Genomic DNA, 24,508 nt, shown 5'->3' on the forward strand with positions numbered 1-24,508 from the left:
CGGTCAGCGGCTTCGCTGCCTGAAGGCAGACTCGGACAACCGGCAAATCCAAATTTTCCGGGTGTGCGTCACACACGGCCAAGGTCAGTTGCCCGTATCCACATCCACAACGTAAACAAAGCACTTGCCCTGTATCAACATGGCGTCGTCTGCTTGTGCTGCACATCATGGCGGCTTGTGCCGCGCATCATGGCGGCTTGTGCCGCGCATCATGGCGGCTTGTGCCGCGCATCATGGCGGCTTGTGCTGCGCATCATGGCAGCTTGTGCTGCGCATCATGGCGGCTTGTGCTGTGCATCATGGCGGCTTGTGTCGCGCATCATGACGGCTTGTGCCGTGCAACATGGCGGCTTGTGCCGTGCAACATGGCGGCTTGTGCCGTGCATCATGGCTGCTTGGCGCAATTTTCAAAATTCAGTCGTGGTGGCTGCTCACGCTAACTGAGGCTTTCGCGCTAATTAGTTTTTTTCTTGGTAGATGGTGGCTCGCGCTAAGTGGGGCTCTACTGTATATATATATATATATATATATATATATATATATATATATATATATATATATATATATATATATATATATATATATATATATATATATATATATATATATATATATATATATATATATATATATATATATATATATATATATATATATATATATATATATATATATATATATATATATATATATATATATATATATATATATATATATATATATATATATATATATATATATATATATATATATATATATATATATATATATATATATATATATATATATATATATATATATATATATATATATATATATATATATATATATATAGATATATATATATATATATCAATCATTAGATATTTTATTCTTGATATAACACTTAAATCATTTTAAATGCAGTATATTTAATTTTGATTTAAATCATGATTTTTTTTTACTGATTTAAATTAATTTAAATCACTAGATTTAAATAATTTGATTTAAGTGAAACCAACCTTGGTTTGCTGCTATTATTGTATAATTTCCATCGCACCATTGTAGATTTTTACATGCCATTTGATGTTTTTGTTTAGTTTATGGGAAAGGAGAAAATTGAGGTGGAAAAGAAATTTCTCCCAGGCAGAGAGCATTCACATACATTTTGTGAAAGGGCTTTAGTTCAGTTTTTATTTTAAACTAATGATGCTGCAATTATCCAGGACACGTGGGAGTGGAGAAGCCAAGAGTAGACTGACTCTGGAAGAGCTGAGACTGTTCCATGAGCAGATAGAGTCTCTGGCATGTGTAGTGCGAGAAGGGGAAGCTGTGAAAGACCTCCTCAACCGAGTCACTACCTTCCAGCAGGAGGCAGTAGAATTGCTCAACCAAGACACTCCAGATTCAGAAGTTCTTACCAAAATGGTGGATACTGGCTGCTCACTGGACATAGACTTGCCAGAGCTTCCTAGGCTTAAGCACAAGCTGCAACAGGTAATAGTGTTTATGCATAATCTTGGAAACTGTATATGTTGTGATTGAAGTCTAAAATTCCTTATCTTGTATTGTAAATGGGAACTCTTAATTTTATTTCATTTGGTTAACAAACATCTTTCACACAGGTTGAGTGGCTAGAGGAAGTGGAGGAGACATTGGAGGGATCAGTAACAGTTGATTGTGTAAGGAAGCTCCTGGACTCAGGTATATCTCTGCCTCCACACCCAAAGATTGAAAAGGCCATGGCACAACTGCAGCAGCTTCTAAACAACATGGAAACTTGGGAAGAAAAAGCTAGTCAAGCACTGAATGCCAAGTAAGCTGTGTTTATTTTTATAGTCATCATTGTCACCCTGTATCATTCCACTGCAAGACATTGGTCTCTCATCCTTGGTCCCACCCACACTTTTACCCCCACATTGTTTGGGCCCTCAAAGCCCCGGTGTGGTGCTCTCCGTTCGTTCCCGGTCCCCATCTGCCGTCCACGCTAAAGCCGGCGCAGCGGGGCAGCGGCAGGGATCCACCACAGGGTTCACGCAGCACCGGTCGCAGGCGGGACACGCTCATGCGGTGTGGGGCCAATGGCTTGGTGTGCTGCGACTCGCATTTCGCGGTGGCGGTCGAGCCCTCTCGCCACTCATGCCGAGATCTCAGATTAGCGTGTCTCCGGCCCTTCTGTGGAATGCACTAGGCTGTGTGGGGGTGGGGGCTCTGGCTTTCTCTATCGCCAGCTTACGGCCCGGCATTTCAGATGAGATGTCGACGGTTTTCAATTTTCCCCAGAAGAATAATGGTTCAAAGTTTGCGATTTCAACGTTTGCGACCTGCAACGTCAACCTATTTATTGCAAACTTGGAGACAGTACTGTAACACCATTAGAAGGAGATCCATTGCATGTCTTTTTTGTTTCCTCTTGTTTTTTGTGCCATTGAGCTGCCACATTTTCTGTAAAAAATATAGACAAATTGACAGACAGGTTGAAAAAGGGAGAGATAGAGTTGTGATATACAGGAAATGAGCCACAATCATGGCGTCCCTTCTCTGAATCTCACTTGGTCAGATTTACCTTTAAACTCATTTAAGTTCTCGATTGGACAACCTCTTTTTCCTGGCTGTTCCATTTCCCTAGGCATCTGTTGGGAAAGTTATATTTCATAATATCTTTCAAACATCTTGTCTTCAATGTTCATGATTATTTGCTCCCTCACCTCATACAAACAAATCCTCTCTATCAATTCATTGCCAGTCATCACCCTAAATATCACCTCTGTTTCAGGCAGTGACAAACCAAAAAGTATCAAGATATTTTAATGGAATGTATCAGCAAGAGTTGTCTAGAGATATGGACACCTAGAGAGCTTTCCTACCTGAAAACCTCTTATCTCTCAGACTTTCATCCTAGGTGGATAGCAGTGTTCTTTTTCTGAACTTTTCAAACTCATTTTTTATGTATATACTCTGCTTATGACAGGCCATTTTGACCCTTTATCATGGCAACAGGAAGTAGGGTGATGTGATTTTTATCATTACTGACCTCATTTCTCACTTAGTATAAAAAATAGCCATTTGATTATGAAATATATAAACTTTTTCTCTGAAAATTTCAGCTTGAAAACATGTTGCATATTCATATTTCAGACCAGGCATCAGTGTAAGTGAGGGTGAGGAACTAGTGAAGCAAGCTGAGGAGGTTCCTGCTCACTTGCCTAGTGTTGCTGCCCTCAAGGATGCTGTAAAGAGAGCCCGTGAGTGGACCAACAAGGTCACTACACTCCAGAAAGGAGAGACTGCCCCGTTGCTAGAAACAGTGGAAAGCTTGGTGGCGAGGGGACGTCCCATCCCCCTGAACCTGGAGCCATTGGCAGAACTTGAAGAAAATGTAGAAGCAGCCCATGCTTGGCTAGAGAAGACAGCTCGAACATTCTTGAAGAAAAACTCTCATCTGACTTTGCTTGAAGTAAGTGTTTAGCATTATTTGGCAAAATTCAGCTCCATATTTTTTGTTACTCATGTTCATATCTCATTCTTTCCACTTTTGAGGTTTATTGGGTAAATCCTTTTTTTTCCAGTACTGTGTACAGTATTCACTGTATACAAGAGTTAGACTTAACAAAACTTTTAACTTTTGAGTCAGGAGTAAATGCCAGGAACCAATCTTGTTTGAAAATAGTGCTATGCCTATATATATATATATATATATATATATATATATATATATATATATATATATATATATATATATATATATATATATCAAAGCTGGGCACTTCCGATCATCAGTCCGATCTGATCGGAACAGCACTTGGCGATCGGAACGCAAAGATTGGATCATCTTTGTAAAAGGTAATCGGACTGTGGAGATCGGAACTTCACAAACTAACTTCCAATCACCAATCACAGAAAAGAAAGTGGTCAACGTTGTCATGGCAACAAGTGACTGAGTGGCCTGCCCCAGTTGTCAGTTATGCATTTTCTGCTGCAGTGTTATCACCCTCTAATGGCAGCAGCGGCAGTTCCTTTTCGGAAAACCAACAAGACCTAAGCTAAAAGGGGGGGCTTCGCCCCGCCTCGACTTCCCCACCTTCTTCACTGGGGGGAGGGCTTTGCCTTCCCTCGACACCCCCCCACCCACCCGTCGGGCTCCCCCCGCAACAAGAGCAGGAGGAGGAAGGAGGTCTCGCGAGACAGCGCGACATGCCACCCAGACCACGGCACCAAACTAACACCCCATACCCCTCCCATCCAAGAATTTATCTAACCTCTTCTTGAATGTATCTCACTGTTGGTAAACCAATTTCTGCCTATGTCTTTTTTGAACCTGAACTTATCCAACTTAAACCCATTGCTTTGTGTCATCTGCCATCCCGTATCCTAAGACATCCCCCATCCATCACGCATGTGCAGGATTTGTTTACAAACAAATGTTTTTTTATTTATTTATTTATTTATTTATTTATTTTTTTTTTTTTGAAGTAAATGTTGACGTATGTTTTGAATTTGAAAATTGCTTGAAATATGAAAGTTTCTTCCTGCACCCTTTGTATGTCAGTAAATGAGGTATATCGGTATGTGATAAATGAGATAACTTGCACCCCTTGTATGTCAGTAAATGTGATAAATGAGATAACCTGCACCCCTTGTATGTCAGTATATTTGATAAATGAGATAACCTACACCCACTTTGCAGATTTTCGCCTATCGCAAGGGGTTCTGGAACCTAACCCCCGCGATAAACAAGGGATTACTGTATATATATATTATATATATATATATATATATATATATATATATATATATATATATATATATATATATATATATATATATATATATATATATATATATATATTACTGTCTCCAAGTTTGCAATAAATAGGTCGATGTTGTGGGTTGCAAACGTTGAAATCGCAAACTTTGAACCATTATTCTTATGGGGAAAATTGAAAACTGTTGACACCTTGCACTTGGCCACCCATCTGGGTTACCAAGCGCATGTGTGTAGACAGCCCCGGCCGTGGGCTGGGCCCGAACAGCTGACGGGGGGCCGATGATGGTGATGGTAATGATGAGTGTCAGCAGTGCCACCTGAACGGTATTTTTATCGGGGCCCATGTGTGTGTGTGTGTGGCTGTGTTTATTATGGGTTTGGGCTTCTCAATTTTCCAATTCTTATTTTCCACATGTTGCATGGGACCCCTTTCTTTTCTTCCATTTCTTCTTTTTCAAAAAGAAGAGATGGAAGAAAAGAAAGAAGTCCCGCACAACATGTGGAAAATAAGAATTAGCAAATTGAGGAGCCTGGGCCCACAATAAACACAGCCATACACACACACGGGCCCCAATGAAAATACCGTTGGGTGGCGCCAATGCAAAGGCCACGCCGCCGACACTCATCATCACCATCACCATCATCAGCTACCCATCAGCTGCTCAAGCCCAGCGCGTGGTTGGGGCTGCTCGCACACATGCGCCTGGATGCCCGGATCCCACTCACCATGCCTCCAGCGGCCCATGGAAAGGCCCAGGGGGTGGGTAAGAGTGAGAATGGGAGTCAAGGACCACAACAAGGTGTGAAAAAACCCGGTTTTAGCAGCCTTTTCCTTTTCCTGTCGGGTCATATCGCAATTTCAGTGTGTGTGTGTGTGAGAGAGAGAGAGAGAGAGAGAGAGAGAGAGAGAGAGAGAGAGAGAGTCCCAATTACACCCTACCTTGCCTTCACAAATCACTCACATTTACATCAAGCTTCCATCCCCAACCCTTTATTTAGGTGTCTGTGATTGCCAGCATGTCCAATTTACATCTCATGAAAGTACTTGTTGCCTCACTACTACTACATTCTTTTATCAGAAAGTTGATATTAAAATGTCGTGTTCTTGCAAGGAGCGCAATCATTGAGATGGTTTGGGCATAACATTAAAGTGTTTGTGAGAAGGTGTGGGTGTATGGTTATTGAAAGACCCAGTCAGATGGTTGAGGAATATGTGAGTGAGAGATGGGACAACAGGTCTTGATGCTGCAAAATTGAAATAGATGAACAGAGAGAACTCTGCAGCCATCATTTCATGAGAATTTCCTAGAGAAAACAGCATTAACCTTTTCCAGGAGCGTACATTATACCCCGTCCTTGCGTCCCATTGCATATCCGATACGCATACTGCGTCGCCTTAACCTTATATAATATATATTTATTTATATATTTATTATTATTTACATCATTTATCTATCTATTATTTTATTTTTTTTTTATGTTGCTCATTTAATTTTGCATGTTTATATATAATACGTCATGATTGTTGAGTTTAGTGATGAAAAAACTTTATTATATATTACATTTATTTGAAAATTTGGCAGTGATCTGATCTCGGATACGGCGCGGGGCGCTGTTTTGGCCCGGTCGTAGTGAAGGGGTTAAACCTATAGATAGAATAGAGCAGATAGATTTCCTCTTGTGTCTGGCAAGTAGGGTTTGCTAGGGTTAGGGAATAAGTATACTTTGACTATGTTCTTATCTTTTTTTCTAGGTTCTGGTGCCAAGAACAGACATTGGTGTTGTATCTGGCAAGAGGAAGAGAGTCAAGAGAGAGGAGATGTCAGCTCAGCAGCAGCAGGCCCAGCTCTTGGACATATCTTTGGAGGATGCTGCTAATTCAGCATTAGTAGTGAAGGCCTTCAAAGTGAGTTTTCATAAAAAAATAGTTAGTATCAGTTACTGTTCTAATTGAATCCTACATATATTCAGTAATCACTCATGTATTCAAACTAATTTGTCCAAAGGAAGATCAAATATGCATTTTTTTTCTTCAGATATATAAGGTAATGATTTCTACAGCTAACCAAGGGGTTAGTTATTTTCTAGCCACTGTGCCCATATCTGTCATTTATTTAGACCGTTCCATTTTATTTACATATCCAGCCTCCATTTTCTTTCTATGGAAAAAAAAATCAGTCATTGCCTCATTTAATAGGCCCCTTGAAAATGGTCTTTCTGAATGTTAATACAGTCCACTTTGTACTTTTAAAGGAATGCGAGGAGAGGGAGCTTGGAGCCATGAGAGCTCTGAGGGCTCACAACCGCAATAAACGAGATGGTGACATTCCACAAGAAGGAGCTACATTTTGCCTCTGTCACAAGCCCCCACAGCCCACCATGTTAACATGTTCTCTGTGCCTCGATCTATTTCACAGTACGTATGTTATGACTTTAAGATGCATGTTTCTTTAGGTGATTGCATCCCCTGAGGGAACCTCTCAGTCGTGAGGCAGACACGAAACCCCTTGAGCTACCAAACCCCCTGCATGTTTATTAGCAATTTATTATTCAGATGGCTGGGTTACAGTATGAAGTTCTCATTTGAATATGTAGAGTTTTTGTACTTGGGAGACAAATTATGAAGGAAGTGTACTTGGGAGACAAATTATGAAGAAAGTGTAGCATATACTAGCTTAATTGCCAGACTTTGAAGTAGATTGAGGAAATATTGGGAGATTTTCCTTGACTGATAATGAAAGGAAAGGAATAGCTGCATGCAGCTTCTTTGTGGAGTTCAATGTCATGTGGTAGTGATGGCTCAGGGGTGAAGGAGGAGGATGTCTTTTTGTTAAATAGATGTGTATTACATCTCTGAAACACAGGCCTTATGGGAGGGGCATATTTCTTATGAGGATCTGAGATGTGAGAAATGTAAATACTTGAAGAATAGAGATTGGAAGGGAATGCGAGTGTTGCAACAAAGAGAGTGTACAGATGTGCGAACAAAACACTGTAACATAAAAAGGCTGTGTTCCGTGATGAAGATCTGTGAATAAATGTGTGAAAATGTGTTCGTAACCAAACCTCATCACATTGCAAACTTTCATGGGTTCCACCGTGCTCAGTCTGAGTCTGTTCATATTTTGAGGTTGTGATGATTACAGATTACCAATTTACCAGTTGCTGTTTCTGCATGTATTTACATACATTACCATACACTGAAGAGAAAGAAAATGGTGGCAATTTCTTCAACTGTTTTCCCCATTTTCATGGTTATGTCTATCCATACATCATTGGGAAGTATTTTATGAAAATAGCTTGGGTATTTTGGATTCCACAGTAAGTTCTGGTAATATCTTATATATAGCTGGACATTGTTGTCATCCACTCAGCCTTGGTTTTAAACACACAACTCGCATGTGGCAGACACTAAGGTGTAGCCAGTTGATACATGCCAAATACATGTCCACATACTGTGTAATCTCATCTTGTCACATCCTCTGATGCAACGCGCAAACACCAACTATTGATGGGACTGGAACGAACCCCAATGCCTATCAACTATGTTCGCTTGGAGGTTATGTAATGGCATTATGTGATCCCATCCACACTGGCATGTTTATTACACGACGGAGTTGCGATACAATGTTCTGTTTTCATGTTTGTACTCAGCTGATGAACAGGCAGAGCTGGAGATTTTTCATCTTTTTAAAAGGCATAAGCATAAAGAAGAAGGGGTTAAGGAGAGAAGATACATTGGGAGAGAAAGGAAAATAGTAAGAGTGTACAGTGGTATGGTGAAGGCTTCTTAACTGTTCTGTCAAGGGGGGTTGAACTTGTTATATCAAAGAAGTGGATGAGACTGAACCAAACCCATCCCATCAGTTGAAATTCAAACTGACGGTGTATATATGATGTCTATTTATTTCCACTGTTTCTGACCCATCTTAAAATTTGTCATCTCTATTATTGTTTTATTTTTTTTTCAGGTGCATGTGTTCCTTCCTCTCACCGTAGTAAAGTGAAGCTGAGTAATGAAGGCAGGTTCTTGTGTCCGTCATGTGAGCGGTCAAGACGCCCACGCCTCGAAACCATCCTCTCTCTCTTAGTCACACTCCAGAAATTACCTGTCAGGTATGAGGTTGATAAATATCTTATAATTATACACATTATTTATTAACATTTATATTTTACTTAAGTTTAATTATAGTTTTCATATCTTTTCATTATATTTCATTGTCGTCCCTAAATATTGATTCTCTTCCATAATCTGTTGAAGTAATATCACCCCTTTATTACTTGTCACATTTACTCTGAGAAATTGACAGTTCCAATGTTAAGTTTTTTCATTCAGTAATTGTAAAGTAATCACACCCACTTTATTAGTTTTCTCATTAACCCTGAGACATGGACAATTCCAACATTCTTTTGCATAAGTGCTCCTAACTCAGTATCCCACTTTTTTTCCCCCCTTCCTTACATGTAACGTATTCCCTACTTCTTCATTAGCATTTTCCATTTATGTGCCCCCCCCCCCCCATACACACACACACATACACACACACTAAAGGTCTCTTGGTGTAAGGTTGCTCTGACAGGCACCTAGCATACTGAGATTCGAGCCTCACTCAGGCAGAAAGGATATGAGCATGTGTGGTGTGTGAGGTTCCAGCATGGCTGTCATGAGTCCAGCACATGATCATGCCATGGTGAATTACATGTACAGACACATAGACACACACACACACACACACACCAAAAAAAAAAAAAAAAAAAAAAAAAAAAAAGTAAACTAGAAAGAATACAAAGATCAGCAACAAAAATTGTCCCAAGTCTGGCAGGCTCAACTTCTGAGGAAAGATTAAAGGAAATGAACCTACCTAATCTAAGTTATCTGACTGTGTTTTCACTTCTTGGATGAAGATATGATGATGAAGTTTATAACCACAATGATTAGACCAAATTAGAATATGCATAAGTTGTCTGGTCTCCTCACACAAAAACATGAGAAGAAACTGGAGAAAATTAAAAAAATAGCCACCAGTATGGTACCAGAACTAGAGGACGTACCTTATTAAGAAAGACGAAAAGAAATTTGGCTGTTAACACAGGAGGAAAGAAGAGAGAGTTGACCTAATTACATACTGTAAACTCATGAATGACCTAGAGGAATAAGATAACAAAGATCCATTATTGAAAAGGGGAAGTGAAGATAGAGTTAAGAGATCCTTAAAAAGGTTGAGGAATGGAACATTTCTTAATGACAAAGAAGTTGAGTTTTTCCCATAGGAATATAAATGCTTGGAATGAATTGAAAGAAGTGGTGGTGACAAAGAGTGTATGGAATTTTAAGGAAAAACTGGACAAATGTAAACATGGAGATAGGACTACATGAGTATAGGGTCAATGCACACCAAGATTCACACCTTGCCACTACTTAGGGATTTGGGCTCAGTTGTCACCTGACTTGACACACTACTCTCACCCTCACTCCCTCCTCCCTCCCATACCTCACTATATTGTGTTCTCCCATTTTTGTAAATTTTCAGCCAAAAGGCTGCTGAGCAGTAAATAAACCATAATTATTATTATTATTATTACACACACACAAACACATACACACAGTAGTGACGGAGCGCCACCAGTCAGCAGATGTGGGATCAGAGCTTCCACATTCTGAAGAGGAGTACAGGTTTGCTGATGGTCTACAGGCCTAGGATGTGGTTGAGGGTTGGGAGAGATGCTTCAGTGTTATCCTGTCTCTAATAAATGCAGTTTTAACATATAAAGAACGAGAAAACGGAAGGTGCCGGGGCCAGGTTAATGGAAGATCTGGGCAGGATGTGGGTAATCTCCGCCACTCGGTGATGGTTGAAAAATCAGCATGTTTCAGTGGGACTCAAACCTAGCTAGGTTCACGGGCTCACCATGCACACATGCTGCCCACTTGGCCACCATCTTCCCAAGATTTAGGGGGATATCTTGAAAATTGGATGTACCAGAACAAGAATTGCAAGAATTCCACAAGATTTTGGGGTTTCTTGCTCGCCAGATGTTGGCTTATGTAGTAGTGATGTGTTTACACAAAGAAAAATATTAGGAAAATAGAAAGAATCCAAAAAGCAGCAAAAAAAATTGTTCCAATCTTGAGAGACATGACAAATGAGGAAAAACTGGAAAGTTGAGCTTATCTACCTTGAAGAATGGAAGAGAAGAGAAAGAGGAGATCTGATTGCATTATACAGGTGATGAAGGAAATGGAAACAAATGACAAGAACAAACTGAGAAAGCTTAGATGCAAGAGTGAAGAAATACAGCTATCTAGACAGAACCATAGATGCTCTAAATTGATTAAAAGAAATGATTGCAGCAAAGAGTGTTCACAAAAGAAAGGCTGGACAAAAGTGGATATGGAAAAAAGACATGACAAGCATACCTCAGACCATGTACACTACATACACTCAACCCTCGATTTGCCGGACCTCCATTTGCCGGATTTCGGATTTGCCGGACAAGAGTCCGTGGGGTAAAAAAAAAAAAAAAAAAAAAAAAAAAAAAAAAGTCCGGGACAAGTCGATTTCAAACTACCGCGCCAGACAAAGTTCGCAAATCGGGCACTAGATGGCAGCGCGGGCGGACATACACGTCTAGTACTGGACTGTACACAAGTCTGCCGCGTCACACGAGTGTTGTGCTTACGTGCTTGTCGTGGATACACCTATGTATGTTGTATATGTGCATGTTGTAGAAGGTAATATATTATATTACAGGACAGTATAGGACAGCTATGCGAGGTGTAGTCCGGGGGTGGGTTGTGTTTCCTGGACATATATAGGGTAAAGTCCGGCAAGGGGGTAGACCCCCGGACATTTTCCATTGCCGGACATTTGCCATTCCCGGACAAGCCTTCCCCCCTTTTAGTCCGGCAAATCGAGGGTTGAGTGTATAGGTATATTCAGTTACAAATACATACACACTGCGAGAATAGACCTTTAGATTATACTTTATGAATGATTATTATAATTGCAATTATTTTTCAATTCTTATCTTGTACTTTTCTCCAATAGGTTGCCAGAAGCAGAGGCTTTGCAGTGCCTGACAGAGCGAGCCATGTCTTGGCAGGACCGTGCCCGTAACCTTATGAAGACAGAAGAGTTAACAGATGCCTTGGCTAAGTTGTCAGTATTCTTACAAAAACTAGTGGAGGCCCAAGTTAAGCAGCAGCAGCAGCACAAAGGAACACCCTCTCAAGGACAAGATGTGAGTACATTTGATATGAACATTCAGGTTTAATATTTTGTTAAAGTTTTGTTAGTGTTTACTGGTATTGATTTGAAACTTAGACAGTAATGGTCAGTGCACAATTCTTACAAGTCATAGGACCTGAAAGTATCAGTAGAGATGATATCATGAGAAATGCAATTGAAAATAGCAAGCTAATTTCATACATAAGTTTTTAATATACTTCATATGAACAGTTGTTTTATTTTTTTAACATTAGAGCAGTTATATATATATATATATATATATATATATATATATATATATATATATATATATATATATATATATATATATATATATATATATATATATATATATATTTTTTTTTACACACACACACACACACACACACACACACACACACCATTGAGCCTTTAGGATGTTGCATTTTAAATGGGATGGATTTGTGGTGTGGGGCTGAATACAGGCCACTCTCCCTTTCCACCCACTGCACCTCTTTCCTTTCCCATCCCCTTCCATTTTCCTCCTCATCATCACTTGGGTAGTTTCACAAAGCTTCACCTCAAACCTTTTAACGTTAAACCCCAGACAGTGTTTCACATTTGAGAACTTGCAGTTGACACTTAACCTGTGCTGTTTCACATTGGACATTTTCATTTTTTGTGTGAGTTTAATGTGAAACTCCAGCTGGTGTTACAATCCCACTGAATACATACCTTTTAAAAGTCTGTTATATATTTATGTATTAGGCCGGGTTTCCACTATTCTGTTTTCACGGTTCCGGCGGCCGTCAGTGATGTCATCAACGGTGATGGCAATGGGAACCCGGGCCATGCATGAAGCCCCGCTAGAGATGAAACCGTTAACTTTTGGGTCTGGGTTGGTGGCGGTGGTGGCCCGTCCAGTGATGTTGAATATTCTACATATGAAAATGTAAAAAAAATATAATATAGTTAAGTTTCAAGATAATATTAATTTAGATATATTTGCATTATGTACGTCTAGTATGTGTGGTGATAAGTAAATTTTGTTGACTTTTCTCATTAAATGCATCCTTTTGAATGCACTTAGTTTCCCATGGGTATACAAACCAGTAGTCTGGTAAAGGGTACTTAAGAGTAACCAATAGCACGGTTACTGTAAGAATAAAGGTGCGTGGGGTGTGCAGTGAGCTGCAGGTGCTCTGGTTGGCCACAAAAGGTCTTGAGAAAACCCATGGATACCCAAATCTTTGACGTGATAAAGTCCACGGGCTACCTTGTAGATCCCCGTTTCCCAACCCTTGGGTCGCGACCCCACTTGGGGTCACCGAGTGCTTTTTCTGGGGTCGCCAAGACTTCAAAATATCAACATGGTGTTATTATGTTATAATAACACATATACAACTAAACTAGTGAGGTCGCGGTCGTGTCTAGAGGTGCATGATTAGGGTCACCTGAAAAAAAACTTTCAAGTAGAAAAAAATATCGAAAAATAAAATGTCATGAGAACATTGTAGGACTTTGAACATATTTTAAGGCAAGATTAAATTGGACGTGCGTGATCTATGCAGAGTTGGGCACATGCATATTTTTGGCACCACAAGCACTCTGCTGCATCACTGCAACTCTGTTGAAAAGTCAAGCCACAAGGGCAAACACAACTATTTTGAAAAGTTACACTGCAGGTGCTGCCACAATTTTTAGATATACCAAACAATTTTATCCATCAACAAATAAAACATGATAGATATTATAATTTATTATCAATATATTATTACAAAATATCATACAGCTGTGTTTCACAGAAGATCTGGGTTTCTCTTCATGAAGACCAGCATCTCAGCATTTGGATCACTTAAGTCCCCAGGCATGGGCTAATCGTAGTCTGTAATCATAATAGATAATAATTAGTTAGATTTTTGTTGAACATTGTTCTATTCAACTACTTCAGCATTTTTCAGATTACTGATAATTATAATTGATTACCCTTACATTGTAATCATTATTATGATTAGTTTTACAATTAATAACCACAGATCATTTATTACTTGAGAAATGGTTATTGGTTTAGTTGCACAAATATTAATGAAACTGATAATATTTCAACTCAGTTAAATACACATCCCTAGAAAAAAAAAAAAAAAAAAAAAAACAATAGGTCATCACTTGGAAGCCTCTGTCATATATATATCAGATGTGTGTTACTAAATTTCCAGCATAATTTGGTACAAGGAAATGTATCCTTCCCTTAATGCTCTTTAATGAGATGAGTCAACAATCCTTGGCAGTCCAGTGGACAAACATTACTGGCATTTAACATGATCAAGTATGGCTTAATATTTGTCAATTTGCTTGTGCCATACTAAGAATGTGGAATATGTTTGAATATGGAGAAAATTGGTTTTGCTTATGTTTCACTAATGTTAACTTCACATCTTAAGTTTTTATAAAATAATTTTTTGATGTGCTAGACTTGGGTTCCATTAAGTGGCTATTGTTACCGAGATCTGAAATTATACTTGGATTATAATAATATTTGACTGGGAAGATCGCAGGTAGTACAAATGTTAAAGCAATGAAAGGGTCAAAGATAAGTTGCTTGACTTCTGAGAAAGAATAAAATACTGCAAATTTACCAGAAATAAAGCAAGATAGTGAAATTGTTGTTTTATACAGAGTAACAGTAGCCACAGTTTTTCGTAGAACTTAACACTATAATCTTCCCAGTGCTGGTAGTTCTCATTGAAATCATTTCCAAATAAGATAACGTAGGAAAATGTCAAACATTTTTCGTGCAAGATAATTCTGCTATAAAACTAGTTTTAGATTGAAGTGTCAAGTAAAAAAAAATATATATATATATATATATATATATATATATATATATATATATATATATATATATATATATATATATATATATATATATATATATATATATATATATACCTCGTGATACGAACTTAATTTGTTTATTTAGGCTGTTCAAATTGAGAATGTTCGAATGAGGAAGCAATTTATACCACTGAAATTAATGTAGAAAAAAAAATCTGTTCCAGGCCCCAAAATCCTAATATTTTTTAACATTTTTATGGGATTATGTTGTGCCATGTGGCCAGATCACTCAAATAAATACATTTAAAACACTTAATATTTGCAGGGACCTACCAGAATTAGTCTGTCTTATAGACACGTGTAACTGGCCTCTGGGGTAGTGGCGGCTGCAGAGGAAGCGAGAGGTGTTGAGAATGTGTGGTAAGGTGCGGAGCTAGGCTAACCCCACAGCTGCCACTACCCCATCGGCCAAAACAAATAAAATGACTGTGAAAGCGGCCCATAACGTGTCTTGCGTGTGTTGTCAGGTTTGATTGATAGTGTCAGGAAATTGGGTAGGAGTGAAATGTGCGCAGTTGTTGGCTTGGAGCGGTGACAGCAACAAAGCCAGCCTCAAACGCACTTTATCTCTAGTCTATAACTTGAACTGTATGCTTTGACAGTCACCAAGTGGCTATGTGTGGCTCTGGCTGTATAGCCAATACGGTCCATTTCTGCACCTGTGGTGACACTCCAGGCAGTCAAACAAACAAACAAACAAAAATAAAAAACGCAATGAAAATGTAGAATGTAAACAATAACATTTGGAAGGACACTATGGAAGGTGCATTGCGCACCACATACTTTTTTGTTTACAATCACCATCGCTCTCGCTGCCTCATCTCAACCACCACTCCACATCACAACTCCTATCAGTCAGACAAAACCAAACAAAATAAAAAACAGAAACAAGTGATGAAAATGTAGAATAAACGATAACATTAGAGGAGCACTGTGGAAGGGGCATCTCATACTTTCCTTTACAATCACTTTCACCCTCCCCGCCACCTTGTTGCAAAAGTAATTTTAATGCATTGTACGGCATTATATCCAATTTACGTGAACTATATGTATGTGTGCCTTCTTAGTGTCCTGCATCAAGGGTGTGGCTGTGCAGCAGCAGCTGCACCCGCTCGAGTGTTAAGGTCCAGTGGCTGAGTCTTGTGTGTTGGCATGGTGTGTTTTTAACATTTTGAGGTTCCCTTCTAGTAATCTGGAAAATCTGATTGTTCAGAGGATTTGTGACCTCCTGCATTCCAGATTAAAGGACTTTTATTGTAGCTTCACACTGATTACAGTGGTCCGGATTAGGCGCGAAATTCGGTGCACCGCTGTACATCAACACCTCTTGCGTTACCTCTCATGTATTCCTCAGTACAATCCATCCATCTGACCAGTAGTTTACCATCTAGTCCACTTTTTTTTATCTTTCTTACAACCTTTGTACAAACTTACTACTCTGGATTCTAAGTTACATAATCAAAACACATTGTATTATACTTCATCCATTTTATCACTCCACACTCAACTAAACTACTTCAAAGTACACCTGCATATATTGTCATGACTAACTGCCCCATTTTCTTCTAAAGTTTATTATTGCCTTACCCTGCACACAACCTTGTCAGTTGTTCTTCCTTTCATGCTTATACTGCTAATACTTGTGACCCTTTCAGAGCTCATATAATTATGTTGTGACTCAAGCCTTTCTTTACTTTCATGGGTTTCTTAAAAAATTGATAGCTTTGTTGAATGTTACTTTATTAAGTGAAAAAACAGACCTGTGAATCCTGTAGTGAACAATACCAAAACTTAAAACAGAAGAATTGCTAAACACATGTTAAGGATTATAGGCATGAGTTGTTCCTCTCACTAATGGTAAATCATAATTTTTCAGGAAAAAATGGAGATTGATGAGTCTACAAATGATGATTCCTTGCTCAGTGAAGACAGTGAACCCAAAGTGGATGTTGAAAAGGACAGTGCAGGCAAAAAGCTTGATGAGGGTAGCTGGGAACATGCTTATTCCAGTAACAAACAGAGCAAGGAAAAGAAGTCTGAAGTCGACAAAGCACGTTGGAGCCGTCTGGTGGCCAGTCTCATGGAGAACCAAGATACTCCCCTCATTACCCTTAATCCGAGAACCCGTTCCCAAGTGCAGGACCTTTTGGTGGAAGGAGAATTGCAGGAAGTGAGTCTTGATGAAACTACACACATGTGGAGGGTTCTGCAGGCTGCCAGTCATCCACCATCCATGTTGCAAGATACCCTTCTTTCATTTAATAATGCAAGTGGAGGAAATGATGAAAACAAAGCAAAGAAGACGGCTCCTAAAAAACGCAAGTCCCAGGTCGAGGGATTGGATGAGTCACCAAAGTCCCCTCACAAATCTCTTATAAAGAAAGCCAAATTTGGGAAAGTTTCTCCCATTGATGGAAAAACTCCAAAGGGTGTAGTGAAGAAGAAAATGCTTCCTAAATCTATAGAGAAGAAAAAGAAAGAAGGAACAGGAGCAGGAGCTAGTGGACCAGGGGGAGGAGGAGGAGGAGGAGGAGGAGGAGGAGGAGGAGGAGGAGTAGGAGGAGGACCAAATAAAGATGGCCCCAAGAAAAAAACCACAGGTGTTGGTAGAAAGAAAAAAATGCAGTCTGCCACACCAAACAGTTTACAGAGTGATGATGATGATGATGACATAGATGAGGCCTGTGCTGCTAGCAAGTGCCAGCACCCTGGAGGTCAGAATGTAGATTGGGTGCAGTGTGACGGGTGTGAGGGATGGTTCCACTACGTATGTGTTGGGCTGAAGGCTGGCGACGTGCATGAGGATGAAGAATACATGTGCTTGAAGTGCACCACCAAACAACCTATACCCAAGGTAGGAGACGATGATGTAACTGTAAGGAATGTTTTTTTTATTTAATTCATTAATCCGATTCATATTGTAGAGAAATTGGTGTTGGAGGCATATTTATTTTGACGTCTAGAAATGAGGAAAGTGTTTTAAAGAGTTGAAAATGTCTTCAGTGCTGGAATGGGTGTAGGAAACTGATGTCCCATTAACTTGCAGCCAGGAGAGTTGACGGAAGAGGAAAGTGTGGACATCCTCCTCAGCCTGGCCTCAACCCTGCCACCTAAGGATTCTGTTACTCTGAAGTAAACCTATTATTCTCCATTTTGTTGAAAGAAAAATTAAGGACTTTTAGCTTGACAAGGGATCTTACAGCCTTAACTGTACCAAGCTCATGAGATCTTGGAGGAAAGCAAGTGATCTAGAAGACTTGATACATTTTTCCCTGAAAATCATGGTTACTCTGTTGTTAAAAAAAAACCAAAAAAAAAACAAAAAACATGTGCTATGTGTACATGTAGTTCAGCATTGTGTAAGGGTAAAGTATAGTGTGGATCATTCAGTACCTGCTGTGAAGTCATTTTTTTAAGGTTATCCCTCAACCAGTTAACCTGATATAGTATTAAGGAAGTTTTGATTGTGTCATATGAAACAAATCTGTAGTTTCTGACATTTCCTAGTTAAGCATTTGGTCACATGAGCAGTGCTGACAGCCAAGTTTTATTTTTTACAAATACTGCTATACTTATCGTTTTGTCCACAGTAGGCAGTCCAACTACATATGTTAATTAGTAGATCTGAACTTGTGACTTTGTGTATTGGGCAGTTATTAGCAGTTGTAGTATTGAAGTGCCCTTCACTAAGTGTAGGTTTCAGAACAAAGATAGTGTTTGTGTCCAGACAGGATTATTTATTTTTCTCATTTTTTTTATAGGTATTAAGGAGGGAAATCCTTTGGTTAAGGATTATAAAACTTTAAGGGCGACATCAGCTTATACTTTGTTTTCATGTCCTAATGCAAGTAGTTTTGTACAAATATGAGTGAGTGATTATGTATGCTGTAGATTATGCTGTATTCTGTGTTTGTAATATTTGCAATGGCAATATTTCTGGATTATGTTATAATTTTAATTTTCACTATCTTTCCCTAAAACGTACAAATTATTGTCCATCATGTCAATTTCATCAGATTCATTGTATATCCTATAAAATGAAATATTTATGATGGCACCCAGAAATTAAATGTTTCCACAATGTAGATTTCATTCTTCCATGGCTGTGTAGTGTACTGAAAGTATTTCACATGTTCACAAGTTACTAGGTATCATAGTATTACTGAGCTTATACAAATTCATTCTTTTACCTTCCAGGAAATGTGTATGTAATTTTATAAAGTCAGAACATTTCACATAAACTACTTTGGTATTTATAATAAATGGAGAGTATTATTCTAGTATGCTTGTGAAAAGCTTGTAAATAATTGTATTTCACAGGCATCAATGAAGTAGCATTGCTTGTATCTTTGATTTTTAGAATTTATAAAAGTAAATGAGTTATAACAAGATACCTTACAGAGCTACAGTGCAGTTTAGTGTTTTCAAATTAAACTTACAAACATGTATAAAAGTTAATATTAAGATAATTGACTCCATCCATCCACAAACAAACATTATCAAGGCCTTTTTTTATTTTTTCAAAATGTTTTGTGGGGTAACAGTTTCCCAGTACAACTGCATGTTCTTGATATGTTATGGCTGGGTAAGATGCTCTAGAGCACTGGTTATAGCTTGTGACTAATGAATGCTTCAGCTTACATAAAATTTGGAATTAAAGATCTAATGTATCTTAGCAATAACAAATTTAGTTTCATAAATGCAGTTCCTTTTGAATTCTGGCAATGTTTAGGTGCTATCTTCCCTTTCCTCCATAACTCATTTCATTACCATATCATCAGTCCACCCAGCACCCAGTTTGGGTACCCGATCTCAGTTGCCACCCGCCTCATTTTGAAATCTATCAGTGAAGTGGTAGATTTACTTTCTTATATGTTGATATGTATCACTGCTGTCTAGTTGCAGAACTATCTAAGATAAGCACTTCATTTTGACTCTATGTACATAATACCACAACACATTATTGTATACTATTTGTTTCATATCCCCTTTTTTTCTCTCCCACTTGTAAGAGCAATCAACAGTGCTGAAATGTCCATATTTGTTACAGGTACGTTTTTCCTCTACTATACAGGCATTTCAGAATTGTAATCTTTTCCCTGTTGGGGCAACTGTTCTGCGTGTGCCACCTCTTGGCAGTTATCGAGGAACAAATTGGTAATCATTTCTTTGTGATCAGGTACAGTAGAGTGGTAGATATTTTTACAAACTGGCCTCTCACAAAACCTTTGCTTATAGCCACATCTGAATATTCAGAATATATTTTGGGTGGCAGAGAGCATAATCACAAGGTAATTTTCTTTACTTCAGATGTCACAGGAACATGTTACTGATTTGTGCCTCAATTTACCAGTGTACCTGTGTTAGTTTAGCTGCACTGCTCATGGTATTAAAGGATATCTTGAAGCTTTATAATGTTTCATATCCTTAACTATCTCAACATAACTCAGAAAATACTCTGGCTGAGGTCATAGATTTGATAGGTCCTGGTAATCTTGTCAGGAAGGGGTGGTAAGGGGAGGAAGACCAGAGCACTGATTAATGTGGGCTGCATTCAAAGTCAGGAAATAGCTAACATGGGAAGAAAGTCCCTCAAGACATAAGTAATCCATAGGTAGTGGATGATACAGAGAAGTTGAGGAAAGTTCCTAGCTTTTTTTTTTTTTTTTTTTACAGCAGAGGAGACTGCAAGGGCGTTAAAAAAAGCTACTTACTGCTCCTAAATACAGCATATAGTATCACTGAAGATTATGAAAATTAACCGTGATCCTGCAAGTACCACCACCTCTATTACCAAGCCTCTAGATAACTTAAAAATCCTTAGTTTCAATGCGTGTAGCCTAAGAAACAAATTTGATGAACTGAGATGTCTTGCTCTAACAGAAAACTTTGACATAATTGCTATAACCGAAACATTTATTGACACCACAAACATTGATTTAAGTTCCGAATACAACATAGATGGCTACAGACTCTTCAACAAAGATTGTGTAAACCGTAGAGGTGGTGGCGTCGCCCTTTTTGTCAAAAAGCTATTTGCAACCCACTGACAAAACACCAAGAGACAGTAACGCTGAACATTTGTTCGTGCGAATAAGCATTGGAAAAGTCAATTTAAATATATCTGTCACCTACAGACCTCCCGGGCAATCACTCGATGACGACCTTGAAATGTACAGCATTTTAAGGCAATTTTAATAACAACGACTCACTGATATTAGGAGACTTTAACCTCCCCCATATCGACTGGGCGACACTGTCAGGTATAGAAGGAGAAAATGCGCAATATTTTTGGCTGTCATAACTTTTTAATTATTATTAGTAGAGAAGTTTTATAACCACCATATATACTAGATGAATATACGATTATTGCAAAGAAGAAAGACACCATTTCCACCTCTTTTAAATGCCTAAATTTTCCCCGTGCACAGCATCCAGAGAAATATATCGCCACCCATACTGTAAGGATTAAATTTGCATGTTTTTTATATATAATACATGATGATTGTGTTGAGATTATGGCTGAAAACTTGTTATAACTAGAAGCGACGTTTGAAATTTGGCGTGCACGGCTAGCCCGGATACGGGGCGGGGCGCCGTTTTCGCCCGGCCGTAGTGAAGGGGTTAAGACCCTGACTTTGGTCATGATCTGAACATCACGGTAGAGATGGCAGGATGGTCGCAAATTACTCCAATGGACAAGACAAACAACTTACATTCCAACAACATTTGGCTAATGTTAACCATTTGGTCTGCAAAAATGGTCATAGTTCAGAAGTATGGTGCAAATGGCATCTTTTTATGGCAATTAGATAACTATGACCATTTTTACAGACCAAACAGTTAACATTAGCCAAATATTGTCGGAATGTAAGTTGTTTGTCTTGTCCATTGGAGTCATTTGCGACCATCCTGCCATCTTTACCGTGATGTTCAGATCAGGACCAAAGTCAGGGTATTAACCCTTTCCATAAATGACGCAGACGTTGGCGTCACAGTATGGAAAGGGTCAAGAGGAAATGGAAGAGGATTAATCCTATTCTAAACCTTTCAATCCTACTCTAAATTTCTCTTAATCCTCTTCCACTTCCTCTTAAAGAGGTTTAGAAGAGAATTAAGAGGAATTGGAAGAAGATTAAGAGGTTTAAAAGAGGACTAACGGTGATGACGTCGGACGCCCTTTGGACGCCGACGTCAGCGTTGCCGGATTGAAGGGGTTAATAAATGCTATGGGGCTACAACTTTGACATGACCTCATGACCTTGTTCACCACTGCAGGCCCGGCAGACTTCAATTTTCATGCATGGGCAGACACAAGGACCATTGCTATGTGGGTTTGAATTTGTTACCTTTCCAGCTAGGCTGACCTCCCATGGCTCCCGGTCTAATAGTTCCCTCACTCTGGCTTTCATTTCTCTCATACAACCATCCATGTACACAATAAAAAGCTATGGTGACATCCCACACCCCTGTCTCACACCCACACCAACACTAAAACTTTCACTTAACTCACCATCCATGCATACAGAGGCACTTGTATCCCTATAAAAGGATCTGATACCCTCCACCAAATGCCCTTCCACACCATATATTCTTTGAACAAATGGACTATTTGAAATGGTTTCACTATAGGAAAATTCCAGATCACCTAAATAGAATAAATTAATTCATGATTCGCAGCATGGGTTCACAATGTGGGGAAGTGAGGGGGGGAAAATGTGCTCTTCCAATGCTGGGTATATTTTGACATTTTCCCAGAAATTGTTCAATTTCCATATAGGCTTATGGGCTAATGCAACGGAGATGAGTACAGTAAATCCTCCCCTTCATGGACCCTGATATAATGAATTTCGCCTTTAACCCCTTCACTCTAGGATGCGCACACTGTACTTAGTGGCAAAGCATGGGGTGCAGTTTGCTGGTGCTCTTCTCACTCGTGCAGTCTTCGCCAATTAATTAGTGTCTTTTTAGCATAATTTTGTCTACTTTGATTATTATCCTTATCATTTTGCTATATGATTCACTCATGATGACATTACATTTGTTTCAGAGTAAAAAGATGCATATGTATGAATAATCAAGCCACATAATGAGTAAGTCCTCAACTGGATATAAAATCCATCACCCCTGGGGGTTTGCGTGAGGCACATAACTTTCCAACCAACTCACCATCAAAGAATAGCTTGAATGCATCAGTGAATGACATCAGACACAAGTCCCCAGGTGGAGGATTCAGTCCATAAAACTGAGAAACAAACTGTAGCAGTGGATCAGGATGCCTGTCAGAAAACATGTCTCCTATAAACTAACCTTCCTCAACCTCCCTCACCTCTACCTCAGGACCCTCAATGGGAGTCATAATCATCATCACTATCCTCCATGTTTACCATATATTCATCCCCACTACTCTCATAAGAAAAGTCATCCATAACGACTGGGAGACAAGTAACTCCTCTCAACACCAAAGACAAAGTGAGTGGGTGGCAGCAGTGCGTCGGGCCAGGCAGCCAACCAGGGGGAGTTTTCCCATATGGGTGGCATCACAATTATTTTGTTTTATGATTGAATGATGACCAAAGGGGATGAAACCAAGATCTGAGTGAGTGAAGCATTCCAAGAATACACTGCTCTTCCTGTAACCCAGTCCGAGATTCACATTCCTCTGAGTCTCGAGCACAGAGGGATGACGCGCCAGGTGCATCACTGAATGGCTGCACAGGAGAGCCATGACACGCTTCGTGTGTTACCATAGTGAAGAGGTTAATGAACTTTTTTGACCCTCTGGTATGTGTGGAGATTTACTGAACTAGTTTGGTAATTGCAAGGTTATGATCGATGGTGGCCTGGACGAGCATATACATGCATAATTATATATGAATAATTATATCCAATGTCCTAGATTAAATAAAAAAGTTTGTGTATAACCATAAATAATTTATTTACCTTGCATACCTACCACTATGATGGCTCCTTGTTATCTCTTCAGCAAGGTGAGGAAGGTCTCCCGTGGAACTTCAATATTGCCAAACATTTTCATATTCTTCTTTTTGCCTTCAGCTTGGCGTTTTAGTAGCTTCATCTTCCTAGAAATATCTCCACCATACTGAAACACATTTAACATGGCAATATTATTCATGAGATTTGAAGTTCCTACATGTATACACACTGTATACAAGTATGCATCATAACTGTCCTAGAACATTTTTTACCCTGTCATGTTGCTATTTACCCACAAATCAGGTTATTATTACAGTTACTCTGCTCAGAAGAATGGTGGAGGCATCTGGTATCTGTACACACTCTCATTCGTCTCCAGCACTAACTTCTGATTTTGTACTTTAGAATAATATCATGCTAATGACCATTTATAAAACTTCATTAAATGCAATCTTACAAATGTTTTGTACTTTATGAAACGAGCAGATTCTCTCTCTCCCTCTCTCTCTCATATATATATATATATATATATGTATATATATATATATATATATATATATATATATATATATATATATATATATATATATATATATATATATATGTAATAAAAAAATAAAAAATTCTCCCTCTCCCATCACTGAATAAGTATAGAATTTAATAAAGATATTCAATGAGCTCTAATTGATCATTATACAGTACCCTCCCGAGTTTTGCGCTA

At 38.8% G+C, this 24,508-nt stretch overlaps 2 protein-coding genes across 9 annotated transcripts in view; one reads left to right on the plus strand and one right to left on the minus strand.

Moving 5' to 3' along the window:
* LOC127009062 (lysine-specific demethylase 5A-like) overlaps window positions 1-20,265 on the plus strand; it is a 57,088-nt gene extending 36,823 nt beyond the window's left edge. For all 3 annotated transcript variants that reach the window (XM_050881779.1, XM_050881778.1, XM_050881780.1), the window contains 9 exons: window positions 1,206-1,476; window positions 1,605-1,795; window positions 3,118-3,436; window positions 6,501-6,653; window positions 7,001-7,163; window positions 8,719-8,863; window positions 11,797-11,989; window positions 16,727-17,704; window positions 17,897-20,265. In XM_050881779.1, the coding sequence (XP_050737736.1) occupies window positions 1,206-1,476; window positions 1,605-1,795; window positions 3,118-3,436; window positions 6,501-6,653; window positions 7,001-7,163; window positions 8,719-8,863; window positions 11,797-11,989; window positions 16,727-17,704; window positions 17,897-17,986 (2,503 nt within the window). In that variant the 3' untranslated portion in view covers window positions 17,987-20,265. The remainder of the gene's footprint in view (window positions 1-1,205; window positions 1,477-1,604; window positions 1,796-3,117; window positions 3,437-6,500; window positions 6,654-7,000; window positions 7,164-8,718; window positions 8,864-11,796; window positions 11,990-16,726; window positions 17,705-17,896) is intronic.
* Window positions 13,700-24,508, minus strand: part of LOC127009063 (translation factor GUF1, mitochondrial-like) — a 42,729-nt gene continuing 31,920 nt past the window's right edge. For 2 of the 6 annotated variants that reach the window (XM_050881781.1, XM_050881786.1), the window contains 2 exons: window positions 23,794-23,953; window positions 13,700-13,840 (listed from right to left, as the gene is read on the minus strand). In XM_050881781.1, coding sequence (XP_050737738.1) covers window positions 23,825-23,953 — 129 coding nt within the window. In that variant the 3' untranslated portion in view covers window positions 13,700-13,840; window positions 23,794-23,824. Of the gene's footprint in view, window positions 13,841-16,849; window positions 16,994-23,793; window positions 23,954-24,508 lie in introns of those variants that run through there. The other 4 variants (XM_050881782.1, XM_050881785.1, XM_050881784.1 and 1 more) reach the window with 4 other exon arrangements.

Source organism: Eriocheir sinensis, chromosome 39, assembly GCF_024679095.1.
Source record: "Eriocheir sinensis breed Jianghai 21 chromosome 39, ASM2467909v1, whole genome shotgun sequence".
Taxonomy (NCBI): domain Eukaryota; kingdom Metazoa; phylum Arthropoda; class Malacostraca; order Decapoda; family Varunidae; genus Eriocheir; species Eriocheir sinensis.